Here is an 18,072-nt window from a genome sequence, read left to right as displayed (position 1 = left end):
CCTCTATTTCCTTCATACTCATAGCTGAGTCTGCTGCCATAACCTGGAACCCCTACCAAGGAAGCTGGAAGAGACTGAAAGAGTGACTATTTATACTGGTCCATTAGGGTCTGCTCGTTTGAGATAAGGAACATTTTATGAGGAAGGGGTTTGAATTAACAGAGGCTATAATTTATGTCTCAGGGCCACAGAAACTAGACTGTCTAGCCAGGAGACAGATGGCCTTCATTCTAGGCCCAGCTCTACCATGGACTTGTAGATGACCTGTGCAAGTCATTTTATACATGTTCACTGTTATCTATGTTACTCAGGTTATCCTTAGCGGATAAAAAAGGTTTTCTCCAATAAAGATGCAATGTGAAGGCACTTTAAAAAAAATAATAAAGTAATGGGTGAAGAATACTGGGGGAAGAAAAAAATTGGAATTTTTCTGGTTTTTTGGTTCTTTTTTAAAACAAAGTTGTCCAGGTTTTATTCACCACCAGCTCCTCCCTCTTCTCCCTGCCTGCTGCTCTGCCCCCTTCCGCATTCCCAGTCAGGGGAGGGCTTCTCTGGCCTCCTCAGCTGTAATCTCCTGGGAGTAGAGATCAGTGAAGAGAGCTGGCAGCCAGTAGTGGGCCTCCCCTGGGGCCTGCAGGTCCAGCCAAGCCAGCCCTTCCTTCAGCAGGTGTTCCTGGCAGAAAAAGGAAAAGTCAATTGAGAGAGGGGAGTTTACATAATGTAAGGTAGATAATGCTCAAACCTATCTTGGCTTCAGTGGGGTTTTCAAACTAAATCTACAAGAGTGCCTTCACGTATTTACACAGCCAAATTCGAATGATTTGTTTAGCCTAGATCTTTGCCTGAGGTGTGAGAAATGCCACCAAGTTGCTTAATCTGTGCTGCTGGGAAAGAGGATAACGACAAAGTGGGATGTTGTGGCAGGAAGGGCTACAGAAATATTTGCTACATGGCTTTGAGCAAATCACTAACTCCATTCCCTAAAACAAAATGGAGATCAGTACCTTTCAGTTAACTTATGGAGTAACAGACAGCTAGGGGGAAACCTTTTTGGAAAAGTTAATGGAAAGACCATATTAGTATTAGAATGGACTCATAGTTCCTATAGCTGGAAGTATGCTCCAGATGGGTTGGTTCTACCCAATATCATTAAATGTTTATGTTATCCCCACTTCACAGATGAGGTTAAGTCTATAGTTCAACTGCCTGGGTAAGGAGAAAGGTATTGAAAGCCAGGGTTCCTACGTGTTCATGCTACTCCCTCTTCACAACATCAGTCTTTCATTAGTACCATGAAATGTGTATATATAAAACTATATGTAATATGCACTATAATAGTATATAATTATAGCAATGTAATTATCATCAGTAGTTAGTAATTCCCTTCACTCTGTACTAACAGTGTTACTTCCAGTACAAGCCACATTAACCATCTGGCCAGGCTTTACAGGTCAGCAGAGAGAGGTGTTGGTGACTCCCCAGTGGCAGTGGCGGCCTGGCTGTACCCATGTGCCAGGGCTGGAAGCCTGCCTTTGTGAGTTCTACCTCTCAGTGCCATCTTCAGAGAAATGCTGGGGTTACTTCTGGTGTGGCAGCAGCAGCCTTCCAGGCAAGAAGTCAGCAGAGAGAGAGAGGCCAAAGCTCTTGCCTGTGTGGTATCTGTCTACCCACCTCCTCCCATCTGGGGCCCACCTTTTCTGGGCCATTCCAAAAGTCACATACCAGCACTTGCCGCGCTCGCTCCGTCTCCCATTTAAGACTGGCTTTGATGTCACTGACAGTCACATAGCCATTTTTCTGAAGGAAGGAGGAATGGGGACTGCGTCAGTTAAGAGTGTGCTTGCCCTTAGAATCCAGCATCTGCCCAGGGACAATTAATTTACCCAGGCAGGAGGGGGAACTGCCCTTGGGTGAAGCCTAAGAGAGCACAGAAGAATGTTTAGAGGTCCCAGTAGAGAGCAAGAGAGAAGTGACTTTCAGGATGACAGAGGTAGGTTGAGGGGTTCAGTCTTAAAAAGTAGAGTCAAGTCCCTGGTACTAAAATATTAATGTAGACTTTATCAGAGAACTCTAAAGTATGACAAGGAAAGATTCAGAATGATTAACTGATAGGAAGGAATGGTGATCATCATAAACTGTTCATAATCTAAAATATTTAAGTATTCAGCCCTTGTCCTGCCTCACCCTAACCATTCCCCAATCCAGAAAAGCCCCCTCCCTCGTTTAGTTCTATTCTACATTACAGAATTGAGAAAACTGAACATGTCTTCCCTAAATACATGATAAGGATTTTGAGGAAGATGATACAGCTTAAGGCATTGCTGAGGAACAGGAGGATGGCAAACAAGATTAAACATTTTTTCAAAGAATCCATAAAGTAGGTTTATGAAGACATCAAAAAATCTGTCCACCAAGGAAATTCAGTTAGTTGTCTGCATGTCTGTCTACACTAGACTGTAAGCTCCTTGAGAGCAGGAACTATATGGTACCCATCTTTATATGCTCCTACAGCCTGGCCCAGTGCTTTGCACTGTGGCTGCTCAATAAACGTCTGCTAAATAAGCACAGGTCTGAGTAGTGCATCCATTAGACAGTTTCAGCAAAAGACCTGAGTGATGGAGGGGAGGAGATCAGAAAATCCCCTCCCAGACTGCCCCTACATGCACGTGCGCGCGTGCACGCACACACGCACACACACACACACACACGCACACACTCCCTCCCTCCCTCTCCCTCTCTCAGAAGGCCCACCAGTACCTCTGCCAGCTGCAGCACCACAGTGTGATCCATATTAAGCTCAGCTGGAACAGACTGAATGAGGTAAGTGCCGCCCACAGGGATGATGCCGAAGCCAGTGCCCAGTGCCTTTAGTTTCTTGATGGCCCTGATCAGGTCGTCTCTGAGGTGAGGAAGAGCTGCTTAAAGACCCTTGGCAGACCAGACCTAGCAACAGTGCAGTTTCAGCTCTGCCCTGGGCAGGATACCCTGATTGAAGACTCAAAAGGCTGCACAACATTTAACTACATCAGTAAAAAGGCAGGGTCAAAGTGCACCAAATGGTGCTTGGACATTCCAGGGAGATGGTATAGGAGTCAGACTCTCCACTTAGCAAACCATTCCAACACCAGACAGAGATAAAAAATATGCTTCCAGGAACCCATCAGGAAATGTGAATAAGTGAGTTGAACTTAAGAGACTATAGGGAGTAGTGTCAACTATGGCGAAATAGAGAATGCTTATCCATTTGAAAGGGGCAACCCAGGTGATTACTGCCATTTGGAAATTCAGGCCCAGTAGTGCCAGATTTTCTGATTTCTTAGCTGACAACTAACTGAAATTAAAGAAAACCCACAAGATAATGTGTAGACCACATATCCAGCCCACATACTGAGAGTCTTTTTTACCTTTTGTCAAATTGGGGTCACACAAAGGCTAGTGAACCAGGTCAATTTACACCCCATCTTCTGAGCCCAACTCCTTTCCCCAGCCTTTCTCAGTGCCTGCTCTAGTCTCCTTGACCACAAATAATGTCAACAGTATATACAGCCCCAAGTATGTTTAAAAAGAAAAAAAAAAGTGTATACACACACACACATTATTTTTATGCATGAAAAAAACGCTTAGAAGGAAATCTACCAAAACTTTTAACAGTTGTAATATCTCACTTGAGAAATAATGGGTTGTTTTTTGTTTTTTTATATCTCTATTTTCAGATTTCTAAAATAAAAACATTTCTTCTGATCATGAAGAGGAATAAAAATGATTCCTAAACTAGCCTAGATGAACGAGTGGTAAGGAGAAAAGATTTCCACCTTTTTTAAAGACCTTTCTATACTCCAAGGGGTTGGAAGGCAAAACCTACTGGCTGACATCCTGGGCGAATTTGCCCCTTCCTTTTAACACCTGTTGATGCAGTTCCTCCAGAGTTATCAGACCTATTAGAGAGGGGGACAGAAAGCAGTTGAAGGATTACCTTTATGACTTTAAAAAAAAAAAGGCAGCATCTCTGAAAAACTGTAAATGCTCTCTTGACACCAAGGCTGTGTCTATAGCCAATGATTTCTAACTAGGTTTAAGTTTTATTTCTTAACTTCAACACAGACCATTCAGTGTGCTTATTAAGATGATACTACTGGATGATCGTTTTAAAGGTAACATTCTGGGGAGCACAGAGACTCCGTTGGCATCACCACACCTTGGAGAAGCAGGGCAGGCCTATAGTTACTAATAACCCAGACACATCATCTATCAGGGAAAAAGGCCTATTTCCTACCTGCCTATATGTTCTGTAACAACTAGGAGCTAAGCCTTCCTGGCCAAAGACCTTTGGAGAATAGAGATAATCATTCAGGTTTACCCTTGGCCATGGAGACCGGTCATGGATTCAACATCATGAAGCACTAAGATACACCTCAGGACCTAACAGCTTCTCAAGACCTTACTGGCCTGCAGACTGCAGGATAGGAAAGATCATCTTTCAAGATTTTTTCCCTCTCAGAGAAGCCCAAAGCCCAGTCCACAGGACCCAGCCACCCTCACCTCCATTCCGGTGTTTCAGGGCCAGGCACACTTCGATAATCTGGACACCCAGCTCGTAATAGAAGTCTCCCACGCCTAGCATCTCAGACCAAAATCCTTTTCCAGCTAAAAGACAGAAAAACAAAAGCTAGGTTATTCAATAGCTACATCTTTTCTTTCAAAGCTAGATTAAAACATCTATTCTAGTGCTTGCTTCGGCAGCCCATATACTTAACAAAATACAGCTATTCTATGGGAAGTCTTCTCTGCCCAGCCTTACGTCCTTCTGCTCCACTTACAACTCAGGATCCTCAACACAATCTGACTCTTGGTAATTCCTACTAAACAACAGGTTCAGACAGTTCTAAAGGTGGGCAATCTACTTGGCTGCTAACTCTGGCTCAGGATACTAAAAAAGTGAGCTTCCTTTCCCAAAGCATGCAGTGAAGTATAATGGGACATACGGTCTAGACAGGCTGAGAAAAAGAATATGCAGACCTGGCATTCAAAAATCCATTGAAGATATTTTATTGAGTAAAAAATGCAAGTTACAGAGTAATAATTACAGCATAATCCCATATATTTTTAAAAAATAGTTTATAAATATGATGAAGGTGTCTAGAAAGATATACCTTAAACTGTTAACAGTACTTTATCTCTGCAATTACGGGCAGGGTCAGAAGACTTCCACTTTCTCGTTTTCTTTTTTCTCCTTTGTTGACTGACTGCCTGAATACATACTACTTTTATCAAAACTTTTTTTTTAACAAAGGGAAAAATAGTCATAAAAAAAATTCCACAGCAGAGCATTCCAGGGAAGATCATGTACACTGGCTACTCAGCCTGCACTCCAACCTCTCCATCTTTCCCATCAAACTGGATACTCAGCTATCCTGCTAGGGACTCCCTGAAGACAACATCCTCCGGATCTCCCTGTAGGCCCTTATAGAAGACGCCCCAACAGTAGTGACGACAACTAGGTGAGCTTTGTCCCTTAGCAACCCTAGAAGAACACTGGACCCCTACAGACAACTCCTTACAGGCCAGAGGATCCACCCCAATGGTGGCACACATGTCCTGGAACTGCACCCGGAACTCAGGATTCTTCCGGATCTCCTGCTTGTGCTTGCTGGCAAATTCTTCCAGGTTGGTCTTGAACATGTCCAACTGCTTTGACATCTGCAGGATGAACAAGGGGAAGGTTAGGGGCAACCCAACCAGGTGACAATCGGACGCCAAAAGTAGGCCCCTGGGCCACTGGGAGGGCAAAGGCTGGAATAACCTGTCTTCTTCAGGCCTACCATTATACTGTTTACTGTTCTCTTCCTTTTTATCCCTGGCTCTCCTTCACAGTTCTGCTACAGCAGAAACAAGATGCTGTAATGTTTCTTCAATTCTAAAATACACCTTTTTCCCCCATGTGTTCCTGTTCTAAAGTCAGGATGCATCTAACAATCAATGTGCATATCTAATATGGTGCTTCCTTTCTTTCCTTTTCTTTCTTTCTTTTTTTACAAATTTTGTTTTATTTATTCATTTTCTTCCAGTTTTATTGAGATATAATTGATATACAGCACTATAAACTTAAGATGCAGAGCATAATTATTTGACTTACATACATCACGAAATGATTATCACAGTTAAGTTTAGCGAACTTCCTTCATCACATATAGACACAAAATAAAGAAATAGAAAAAAAATTTTTTTCCTTGTGCTGAGAACTCTTAGGGTTTACTTTCTTAACCACTCTCATTATATAACATACAACAGCGTTAATTGTATTTCGCTTGTTGTAAGTGCTTCTTTTCTTTTTCCCAGAAGAAAAAAATGTTATTAAACTGAAGGTGCAATCAACAAGGACCTATTGCATAGCACAGGGAACTCTACTCAATATTCTGTAATAACCTATATGGGAAAAGAATCTGAAATAGAACAGACATATGTATATGTATAACTGAATCACTGTGCTGTACACCTGAAACTAACAAAACATTGTAAATCAACTATAGTCAAATATAAAATAAAAATTTTTTTTAAATCGAATGAAATTAATTAATTAATTGAAGATGCACCTAATAATCAATTTTGCAGCATTCACACGGTGGGAAATCTTCAGCCACTGACAGAAAGGCTAGATAGGAGAGAAAGGAAGCCTGGCATGAATTAGGTGTGTTGTTTTAATCTTTGAGTCAAGGACCTCCTTGGGGATAACCGTAGATAAAAAATCTCTGAGGAAGGGATGTGGGTCTACCAGAATACATTCTAAAGCTAAATACTTTTGGTTTGGGGATATTCTGACTTCCCATTTGCATTACTCCTTCTCTTTCCCTAATTAACAACCTATCTTCAACCCACCAAGAATAACCACTTCTCCTCATTTCCAACATATTAGAAATTTACACATTATTATAATCACCATTTCCAGTTGATTCCTGCATGTTATCTCCCCTGAGTGGGAGCTTTTGAACAGTACACCCTGTGTCTACTTATTTTCCTCAGTTCAAGGGCCCATTTCCCTGCCTCACTGCCTCCTTCTCTTCTTCACCAGGCAAAATAACTGAGTAAACAACAGGGCATGTACAGAAAAGGGAAGTGTTAGAGAAGGAAACTGCAGGAGCCACACCCCCATCACTGACACACACTTCTGGTAAGCACCTAGATGTGATGGTGGTGGGTGCCACAGGTTAGGCAATATTTTCATGTTATTCTTAAGTATTTAAAGTAAAAACCCAAAAGACCTAAATCAAACAACTCTACCACTTACTACCCATGTAACCTTGGATAAAGCACTTAACACCTCAGTGCCCTCAATTCTAAACTGCGAAGAACAGAGTTCCTTCCTGATACGATTGTCAGGAGGAATGAACAAGACAGTGTATGTAAAGAAAATGGACATGTGCCTGGGACGCTACAAGTAGGTAATCACTCAAAGATGTTAGCTATTATTGTTATCAGCAAGTCACCTAAATGATCTGAGCAGCCCAGAAATTGGGATTTGCCAAATGCCCTATTTTTAGTTCGATCCAAACAATCTGGTTTATATCAAAGGTGTCCTGCCCAGCCTTGTCGGATCTCCCTTGCTGCCTGGAGCCCTCCAACCCACTCACCTGGGCCAGCTGGTCCTCAGCCAAGACAGTCCCTCGCTCCTTATACTTGGCCTGTCAGACAAATAGACCAGGATAAGTTGAGAGAGTGGGTGCTGGGGGCTCCCACTTGTACTGCTTCCGCAGAAGTATTAAGAGGGTCTCGCAAATAGTTTTTCTTAGGGAGAGGGGGTGAGGAAGTAGAATAGACGACTCGTCTGTAGTCAAATTGGGGGAAGTGGCGGAAAGGGCTGATGAATCTAGGGATGCTGACATTCCAATCCACCGGAAGCTGGAGAAACTCAATTCCCCGGGACCGAGAAACCCGCGTCAGATTCTGTTGGGAGGCGATTTGAGGGTACAGAGCTCTGCGCGGAGAGACTTCTGTCTCTCGCGGGTCTGGAGTGACTGTAGGGCCCGCCTCCTTCCCCTCACCTCCGCAAGCTTCTTCTTGGCGATGGCGCCGGCTCCCACTCCGCGGCGGTGCATCCCCACCGTGGCCCGCGGGCCGCCCCGCTACCGGGACGCCGGGTCTCCGCGTCCCGGGAGCCTCCACCTGCTCCCCCACGCGGATGCGCAGGCTGTACGTCATCTCCGCGCGCCGGAAGCTACGCCCAGACTTCCGGCCGCGGGGCTAACATCCCCCACCGCCAAGGGCCCGGCGGCCCCGCCTTGTGCTCCAGCCAGGATCCGCAAAACTGTTTGCGGCCCAGCGCTCCCCACCCAGGTGGACGCCTCGGACCCTCTCGATTTCATGCGACTGCCCCCACCGCCACCCCAGCCTGCAAGTGAAGGTCCGCCGCTGCTCACTGGCCGTCTGTTGCGTGCTACGCGCTGAGTTGGGCGCCGAGCGTTCCATATTAAACATAAAACAATCCGTTCTACGCTAATGGAGCTTGCCTTTTGGAATCACACGTAGAGCTTCTGACTGGGGAAGGCCTTACAGTTAAGAACTTGGACTCTGGAATTAGTTTACCTGGTTCCATAGCTCACTTCCACTACGTATGGTCCACTAACTTAAGGCAAATTCCTTAATCTCTTTGTGTTCCATTTTCCACAGTTGAGAAAGAGTAATACCTACTCATGAAGTCGTTGTGAGAATTAAGCCAGACAATATATAACAAAGCATTTAGTGGAATGCCTGGCACATAAATAAGTATCAGCTATGTTTGTTATTCATCAGGTCTGGGGTGGAATCAGTTATTTGTGTGTTTAGGAAGTTCCATAGGTGATTTCCATAGCATTATTGAGTCTTACAAAAAAGGAGCCAAGGGAGGTTTAAGTCAGGGAGTAATAATATCAGAATTTTGTTATAGGAAAATTAGTGGCAACCTAGACTTAATTTTAAGTCAGTTGTAGCAATCCAAAGTAGAAATGATGAGGGCCAGAACTAAGATGGTGGCAGTAAGGATAGAGAGAATGCGACAGATTCCGGACAAAGTAAGAAGATGGGATGGTAAAACTGATGAGATGGGGGCAGAGTGGGTGGGAAAAGTTAGCAGGATGTTCAGTTTCCTGGCTTGGGCAACTCCGTGGTGCCATTCAGAGAGAGAGGTAGGAAGAGACCACAGGATAAAGCTGAGGACATAAGAGTGGTTTTGAAAATGTTGAAATTGAGGTGTGTGGGACATCACAGGAGAGATGGCCAATTGTCATTCAGATGTACTGGTATGAAGTTCTACAGAAAGAAGTGGTCTACAGATCAAGGCAAAACCATGAATGTGAATAATGTTACCAGAGAGGTTTCAAGTAAAAGGATAAAAAGAGGATGGGAGGGCTTCCCTGGTGGTGCAGTGGTTGGGAGTCTGCCTGCCAATGCAGGGGACACTGGTTCGAGCCCTGGTCTGGGAGGATCCCACATGCTGCGGAGCAGCTGGGCCCGTGAGCCACAATTGCTGAGCCTGCGCGTCTGGAGTCTGTGCTCCGCAACAGCAACAAGAGAGGCCGCGATGGTGAGAGGCCCGCGCACCGCGATGAGGAGTGGCCCCCACTTGCCGCAGCTAGAGAAAGCCCTCGCACAGAAACGAAGACCCAACACAGCCATAAATAAATTAATTAATTAATTAATTAAAAAAAAAAAAAGGGATGACTATGAGAAAGATTTCAAATAGCCATGCTCTTTCTTTAAAAAAAAAAAAAAAAAAAGAGGATGGGAGCAGGGACTTCCCTCACAGTCCAATGGTTAAGACCCCATGCTCCCAGTGTGGCGGGGGGCAGGGGGATGGGGGTGGGAGAAGGAGTTCGATCCCTGGTGGGTGAACTAAGATCCTGCATGCTGCACCATGCAACCTAAAAAAAAAAAAAAAAAAAAAAGAGGGTGGGAGCCGAGAGATCGGTGGCAGTATATTTAGTTGCCATTTTCGGCCTTGAGGGATGGTGGAACCATGAGCCAATGAGTCTGGGTCCCCGAGGATTTCATGGAGCAAGCTGTCACACCAGCCCTGGGCTGCCTGCCTCTGGATGTTTACGAGAAAGAGAAATAATGCTCTATCTTGCTAAAAATATTTAGCACTTATTTGTGTTTTTCTGTATTTTGAAAGAACGACCAAGGCTGAAACAATTATTTAGGCTATCATAGTCCTACCTTCAGATTCACTCCGATACGTACCCTCAGACACTAAACTCAGATAACATAAGCCCCCTTAAACACAAACTTACTTTCTCAGACACAGATTTGTCCCCTCCCAACACATACATTTGACACCCTCTCATACGCACTGACTTCCTCCATTATACCCTGTCTATGAAAAACGCATTAGCCTCATGTATGCACACACTGACCTCATATTTTCATATTCTTACTACACTACTCCCTAACACAAAAACTCCGTCCCTTAGGTGCCCACTGACACCATCTAGACACACCTGCCTCATTTCTCACTCTTTGACTCACACTGTATGACTCTTTAAGGTATACACACTGATCCCTCACACTCATGACTTCAGATTTAACTATTCAGACCCTCAAATGCACACATACATACTCCCTGATGTACACACATTGACCCTTGATAAACTTCGTTGCCACCCTCAAGCAGACATGTTCATTCCCTTCTTCAGACACATTTGTTCTCCTCTATAATTTAAGAGAAAGTATGCTGACCAGTGATGTGCTGGTAATTGTTTAACAATCACCTCTCCAGGTTGGGAGGGCGGTGCTCTGGTTTATATCATTTGCTAGTTTCCATAGTGTAAATACTCTGACCACAGCCTTTGGAGCTACTGTTTCAAGCTATGGATGGTTTTACAGCCTGCTCACAGAATTCCTGACAATTTCACAGTGGCTCTCAGAAGCACTCTGCCCCAGTGCACCACTGAATGTGACCGACCATCACAGATGCTCTCAGTTGCTTTAAGTGACCAGTGAGTCACTGGCCTTATGGCAGAGTGGCTAAGAGCATGGGCTTTAATTCTCTGCCTCAGGGAGGCAGTGTAGTGCACGGTTGACAGCTATGACGTTATCATTACCTCGAAGAACTGTGATGAGGCTTTAAATGAGATCACCATGACTTTTTTTAAATGATGTTTATAAATCTGAACAAAAGCCAAAAAAAAAAGAATAAAAACCCAAAAGTTGGAAAAAAAAAATGGCGTTTAGAAAGTACTGAGCCCTAATGCCTGGCCCATAGTAAGAAAGTTGTACAACATTTTTTCTAATAACACTTTTAGATTCACTGATTCACAGAGACACCCAAGACTACAGAAATATAGATCTGAACTCCTCCCCAATACAATCAGCTCTATCATGGAGAATCACTAAAATATAACCTCTGAGCAAAGGCATGCTCTAAATTGTGTGGTACACACTCTTAGAACTCGAGGAGTTTAGAGGAGAGGAAGCCCAAAATGTTAAGAACTGGAAGAGATTGCAAACTGGCAGCCCTCAGGCAAATTCAGTTATCCAAAGAGTTTTGTTTGGTCATCAGAATACGTTTAGGGGCACATTTCTTTTCCATTTTCACAGTCCCGATCCTTCCCCTTGTTTTACACACTCCCCACTTTGCTTATTTAGGTTACTGGCCCAGCCATTCAGCCAATCCAGTTTGCCACGCCCTGATTTTAGACTAATACCCCAGTGTTTTTAAACTGCGGTTTAAGTGTGTGAATAATAATAACAAAAGTTAACTTTTATTGACCACTTACGTTGTGCCAGGCATTATTTTAAAATACCTCAACCCTACGAAGTGAGTAGTTTTAAATCTTTTCCAGACAGCAAACTGAGCTTCAGAGAGAGAGGAACTAACTTGTCAAGTCACAGACCTAGAGAGTGATTTGAATCTAGGTGTGTTTGACTCTAGTATGCTAAAATATGACTAGATCAATGGGAGAGGAGGGGACATTAGGCAAAGGTAACCTAAACTAAGCGGGAAAGAGAGACAGCCTTGCCTTCTGTGGATGCAGGGCACTGGGAGAAGGCAGCATGCTAAGGTGGAAAAACATTTAAACACCGGAAGAAAGAGGTATTGACTTTTGGACAAACTGAGTTCTCCCACTTCCCTTCACCTTCACTGGCAACTCCCTAGTGTGAAATCTGGAATCCCGTAAGAGGCTCTTCCACATTCATCCCTCTTCATCTCAATTCTCACCATCATCAGTGTGATTGTTCGGGGATGCAAATAGATCTTCTCTGACCTGCCCCTGCTTAAAATCCTTCAAGTACTTGTCCTTGCACTGAGGATAAAATCTCAAAGCTTTAACATGGCCTTTGAGGCCCTGCCTCTGCCCACCTGCCCAGTCTCTACTTGTACCGTTCTCACTGTTGCCCATTTTGCTGTGCAACAATAGCACTGGCTAATATTTATTAAGGCTCCCGTCACCCTTTGGCCATTTTATCCTTCAAATCTCACTCAGCTTAAACCGTCATTTTCTCAGAGAGGCCCTCCTGACCGCCCACTCCATCTAGATGAGGCTTCTCTGTCCTTTCACAGCTCCCTAGTGTTTCTTCACATAACTCTGCATGTTATGTAATTATTAATGTGTTTGTGTGTTTAAAGATTAAGGTCTGTCTCCACCACTAGACTGTAAACCCCTTGGGGACAAGGATTGTGTCTGTTTCCATCATCGCTGTATACCCAGTGTTCAGCGCAGTCTCTGCCTGTGTTAAGTTTCCAATAAGTGTTCGTGGAAACAATAGATGAATGAACAGATGGGTAAGAGCCATATCTCCTTTTCACTGGGTGGTGCACACACAAAGACAAATGTACAGTTAGTGCTCAGTAGACACGTGAATATGTTTTGACAATGGGCACAAAGATTTATTTCAGCTTGAACTTAGTTTGGTTTCTTTGGGGTGTCCAGGGGTGGAGCTGAGGCAGGAGCTGAGTAAGTGAAGGACAGAGTCCAGTTCTGAGCTGGGTTTGGTCAGAGTCACTGAAACCTGTGCAGAGTGGAGATAGGAGTGGGGCAGTGGAGAGGAGGGTCAGTATCGGCTTAAAGGCAGCAAAGTAAATGTATCCTGGCACCCAGCCATAGTTCAACTGCTCCTACCTCCAAATTACCTCTCTAATTATAAGTAATCAAAATGATTCCAAAAAGCACAGGGACTGTTACCCCCTTTCCTGTGGAGATTTTCTCATACTCTCTTCTCCATTGTTCAGGTCACGTGCCTCTCTTCCTTTTAACCCTCTTACAGGAAGCCATCCCAGATTTGTTCCCTCAGTCCCTCAACTTCTCAGCACCGAAGTCTGAATTTGTTTTGCTTTCTGTGCCTCGGTGTCTGCATCTTAAATGAGTGTCCTGTCTCACCATTCGGGTGGATGGATCTCTCCATGGTAGTGAGCCATCCCTTGCTTCTGAGACATAATAGATTGAAAGACTTCCTAGCTTAGGAGGAGGATTTGAGGACTATTGAGACCAGCAGCAGCTACAGAGAAGCAACATGCCTCCAACTCTAGGGGTTCCATCACTGAGAAGGTGCCATGGCACGAGGGTACCAAGGGAAAGCTAAGGTTAGGATGGGCTCGGGTGGGTAGGGCATGTGAGAGCAGCATCTCACCTGGAGGAAATTGAGGAAGAAGTGCAAGTGGTACTAATAACTGTCAAGGTTACCAAACTCTTAGTACTCTGCAGATGTTGATTTCAGCCTTTTCCTTGAATTATCTTATTTAAACCCCACCAAATACCATGAAGTGGTTTAAGTAGCCCCAATTTTCACAAAAACCCCAAGGTTCAGAGAGTCTAAGTAATTTGTCAGCATGTGTTGAGGTGAAGATCTGAACCCATGTCTGACCCCAGAGTGCAAGCTCACAACCACTATGCAAGATGCCCAAAGCTACCAAACTCCCACCTGAGCCTGCAGAGCTCCATCTGATCCACTATCCAGGACAGCAGCTCTCGAATCAGTAAATCCTTTAGCAAATCGTCATCACTGGGGTTCTTGGGTAGGGAGCTACAAAGGAGAAAGCCTCAGGCAGGTGCCTTTAGCCTGGGCACCACCCAGAGAGAGTAAATACAGGACCTGGGACTCCAACGTGGTGGGACAAGGTGGGGTGGGGGTGGGGTGTACGAGTCAGCACAGCTGCCTCTCAGTTGTCTCAGCTTTCAAAGCTCCACCCAGACCTGTCGGCCAGGGAATATAGGCTCTTCCATACAGGCAAAGACAAACAATTCTGGTGGGAGACATCCCACCCATCCACCTCTCCAAGTGTCCCAGAGTGCATTCCAAAACCCCAAGAGATTACTTTGGGAATATTCACTCTTTAGAAGGATCTGTGTCATCAATTCTTCAGCTTCCTACAGAGACGGGGTAACTGATTTCAGGGAACTGGCCTTCAGAGGGTCCCAGTTTCACAAAAGCCTTCCTGAAGTTTGGCAGGCAGAAGTGGAGAAGCCAGTTTCCGAGGTCTCTTTTGTGCCCCCCTCCTGGACTTGGTGACTCTGAACACTAAGTCATCAACCTTAGAAACTCTGGCCCCAGGTTCCCTCCCAGGACCCCCACCCCCCATTCCTCCCAGGCTTTCCCTTAGGCTTGGGCTGACATCCAGGAGTTCTGTGAAGACCCCTCTTTGAACTCTGAGTAGAAGGGGATGCTTATCTGGGGCCTAGCCCTGCTCTGGAGTCTGGGAGGGGGAACAATGAGGTGGGGTCAAGAGGCCCCACCCCGACCCCTTCCCCTGTGGGCTGACTCACCCCTGCTGCTCCCTTGCCTCCTCCTTCCTGTTAGATTGATGGGCCAGCTCTAGGGCCCGGGCCTCCCTCTGGGTGATGTTGTGTTTCCAGCTGGTAAAATAAAGATTAGGGAGTGGGTGGGGCCAGGGGAGATTCCAGATGTTCTCCAGTCCAAAGAAGCTCCAATCTCTTGGTACCTCAACCCAAGGAGCAGAGGGTACCTCTTTCTCTACTCAGCCTCCCCACTGCTTGTCTTCAGCTATCAGTGAAAAGCTTTTCAGAAGCTACCATGCTGGCCAAACAGTGAGGGCAGGGGAAAAGATTTTGCATAGAGAAGAACGATTAAAGCAGTTTATCCTGTTTCCAAAGTCTGAAGCTGCCACCACCGAATAGTCATTGGCAGCAATTCAGCTCCCCTGGTTCATCCCCACCCCACCCCCAACCCCGGGATCCTCTGTGAGTCCCATACACCTTCCCGACCCCTCCTCTTAGAAGAAAAGGATTGGAAAATTGCCCCAATCCTGCCCCACCCCCCGACCAGACTGCTGCCTGAGCCAGGGTCCCAGGCAGGGCTGCCACGCGGTCCAGCTCCCCAGCAGCACCTAAGTGAAAGGTGCCGCCTGGCCTTGGGCATCACACGGGGCACAGGGAGCAGGGACGGGCACGCATAACTCACTCGCTCTTCTTCCCCTTCTGCGCCAGCAGCCAGTTCACAAAATCTTGTTGGCGGATCTTGTCCATGGCGATACTATAGTCACTGATGAAAGTGCCCTCGGCGTACCTGGGACCTCGTGGTTGGGAGCCGCTGGCCTTAGTGTGGAACCTGAGGGGCAGGGAGGGTAGAGAGAGAGGGAAACCAGGATGCCATAGAAGGAGCAGAGGGTGCGAAGATAAATGATTGTCACCAGCAGGAGGCTGATGTTTGGAAAGGAAGCAGCCCATTTCTGGGGAGTCAGTTTTTATGGAGACACCCTCTTGTCCATGCATCAAGCCCCTGGGGCTTTATTCTCAGCTCAAGCACCCACTTCCAGCATCCTCAGTGTTTGAGGCTCTGCTTCTGGGCAAAGATCAGGGGTCTCCCTCATCCCTAAGGACTGAGCCACAGTTTCCTCCTTTGCTCCTCTTGCCCTGGCCCCACCAGATTCAGTTCTTTGGTTCTCAGTTTCCTAACAATAGTGAGCTCTCATATAACAGCACTTACTATGAGTCACGTCCTCTACAAGCCCTTTAATACAGAAACTTACTAAATCCTTACACCACCCCAAGGAGGTAGACACTATGTATATCCCCCTTTGGTAAGTGAGGAAACCACCGTGCAGAGATATTAATTTAGCACACAGCATAGGTATGATCCAGGGTTTACCCCCAGGTAGTCTGGGTCCAGGTCTATGGTCTTTAACTTCTGCATGATGTTGTCTGTCCTTGTATACATGTGACAGCTGTGTCTCAAACTTAGCCAAGTTGACAGGGGCATATGGCTTGTCCTTGCATATGAGAAGGCCTAACTCTACTCAGACACGTCTCTCTTGGTCTCCCCAACACACAAACAGAACCCCCTGCTATATTCATTCATAATCTTCTCTGCCTTTTCCTCACAGCGCTCATGACAGTTTGAAGCTTGCCTAGATGGTTCTTCGTCTGCTTTCCCCTTGGGCCTATATGCTCCACAAGGGCAGGTGGCATTTGTGGACCACTCTTCAGGTATATCCCTTGTGCCTGGCACACAGGAAGCCTGCTGTAAAATTTGATCAAATGCACACATAAATGAATGGTTAAGGCTTTCACTAGGAAGGGAGATGCTATCATCTACTTCAGACACTTAACCACTGAGAAGTCCTTCCAGAGATCTAAGCACAATCTCTCCAGCTACAACAGTAGCTCGTAAAAAAGACTCCCTGGTTCTAGCCTCACTCTGCACTCAGACTGCTGAAAGGTTTTTTTCCATCGAGCATCTTTCCTCTTGGCCTGGGTTTCCTCCCTTTCTCACCTCCCCCTTAAAAATAGAACCCAGTCATCCCCCCAGCCTCCTCCCCTGCACCTGACCCCTTCCTTCTCACCCCAGCCTGGAGTGACCTTCTTCCTTCTCTCCTAGCACCAATGCCAGGAGCAGGGACACCAGCAGCAGAGAGAAGGTCTTCATGGCCACCATCTTCCAATGGTTATTTCCTGAGCTAAGAGAGAAAAGGACCAGCATGAGGTGGAAGCCCTGTGCTGAGGAAGCAGGCAGTATGGCCGTGCACTCCTGGTGCCCCAGAGCCTGTGGGGAGTCTGAAAGCTGGGGGGCCCTGTGCCCTGGGAGTTGGAGCTTTTCTAAGAGGCTAGAGCAACACCTTGGGGATGGTGGGAGGAGCTGGCATTAGAGTTAGAAGGGACATTAGAAGGGATATGGAGCCTGGATGAGAGTGGACCTGCTTCTTGTTTTTTAGGTGGAGTCTGAGTGGGGTGGGAGGAGGGCAGCAGGGGGGCAATCCTGGCAGGAGAAAGCAGTGAAGGCCTGTGTGCCTGGACAGCCCCCTTCCTGGCCCCTGTGGCTAGACATCACAGGCATGTGGACTGGCAAGATTCTGCCTTCAGAGCCTCCGAAGTTCATACCAGCCAGCCTTCCAGCTCGCAGATTGGCTGTCACCTAAATCTTCGCAGCCCTCTTGGCCTGAGTGAAAACCATAAGTAGAACCCCTACCCCCCAGCCTTCACTATCCCCACTCAGGGATGTCTGACGCTTCTACCGAGGGCAAGCCCCGTTTCATCAGGGCATCTTCAGCAGAGACGAAGAACAGTAAGGAACCTTCCTCCCAAGCCCTGAACACCAAAGCTAGCTCTAGAGATGTGTGGGCTGCAAGACCTCATCTTCCTGCCTCGTCACCTGGGTGTTAAAGGAACCCTCAGCACCACCTTTTCTTTCTTTCACGGAGGAAAAGAAAGTGAGGGCCTAGGGTGCCGAACACCTCAGGGGTGCCAAGACCCACCTCCTCTCCAGTGTCCTGTCCACGTGCACGTCCACCCCCATCCCAGCTGCTCTCTTACCAGCCTTCCTTTCCGGCTCTCCCAGAAGAAGGATAGGGCAGGGGTCTCCTCCTCCCTTCTGCCTCTTTGGAACCTGTTTCAAGAAAGTCTGCCCTGGCTCCTTTATATCCAGACATCACAGACCTACTGATTAGCCTAAAAGCATCTTATCTCAAGAAATTAATCCCACAGCTCCTGCCACATTAAGTCCATTTTACACGTAATAAAGTTGCCCTTTCCACCTGAACTGCGCTAATTGGTAATTAACATTTGGGTATCTCCAGCTGCTCTCTGGGCCTGGCCTGTGGGCAGGGTACCTTAAGTGCCCCTTTTCTTCTTCCCCCTCCTCCCTTCTGGGCAG

General features: G+C 46.2%; 2 protein-coding genes across 2 annotated transcripts; both read right to left on the bottom strand.

The window, feature by feature from the left end:
- Positions 1-396: 396 nt before the first annotated feature.
- On the bottom strand, positions 397-8,183 carry SNF8 (SNF8 subunit of ESCRT-II). The gene is made up of 8 exons (XM_068531479.1): positions 8,037-8,183; positions 7,626-7,676; positions 5,559-5,697; positions 4,540-4,644; positions 3,863-3,935; positions 2,758-2,899; positions 1,723-1,797; positions 397-673 (listed from the first exon to the last, which is right to left on the bottom strand). Exons 1-8 carry the CDS (start codon positions 8,088-8,090, stop codon positions 536-538), a joined length of 777 nt encoding a protein of 258 aa, XP_068387580.1. The 5' UTR covers positions 8,091-8,183; the 3' UTR covers positions 397-535.
- Positions 8,184-13,853: 5,670 nt separating this feature from the next.
- Positions 13,854-16,857, bottom strand: GIP (gastric inhibitory polypeptide). Its single transcript, XM_068531759.1, has 4 exons — positions 16,766-16,857; positions 15,385-15,531; positions 14,730-14,819; positions 13,854-13,989 (listed from the first exon to the last, which is right to left on the bottom strand). Exons 1-4 carry the CDS (start codon positions 16,855-16,857, stop codon positions 13,854-13,856), a joined length of 465 nt encoding a protein of 154 aa, XP_068387860.1.
- Positions 16,858-18,072: the final 1,215 nt, after the last annotated feature.

Source organism: Eschrichtius robustus, chromosome 20, assembly GCF_028021215.1.
Source record: "Eschrichtius robustus isolate mEscRob2 chromosome 20, mEscRob2.pri, whole genome shotgun sequence".
NCBI classification, from domain to species: Eukaryota; Metazoa; Chordata; class Mammalia; order Artiodactyla; family Eschrichtiidae; genus Eschrichtius; species Eschrichtius robustus.
This window is presented reverse-complemented; position numbering and strand designations above follow the sequence as displayed.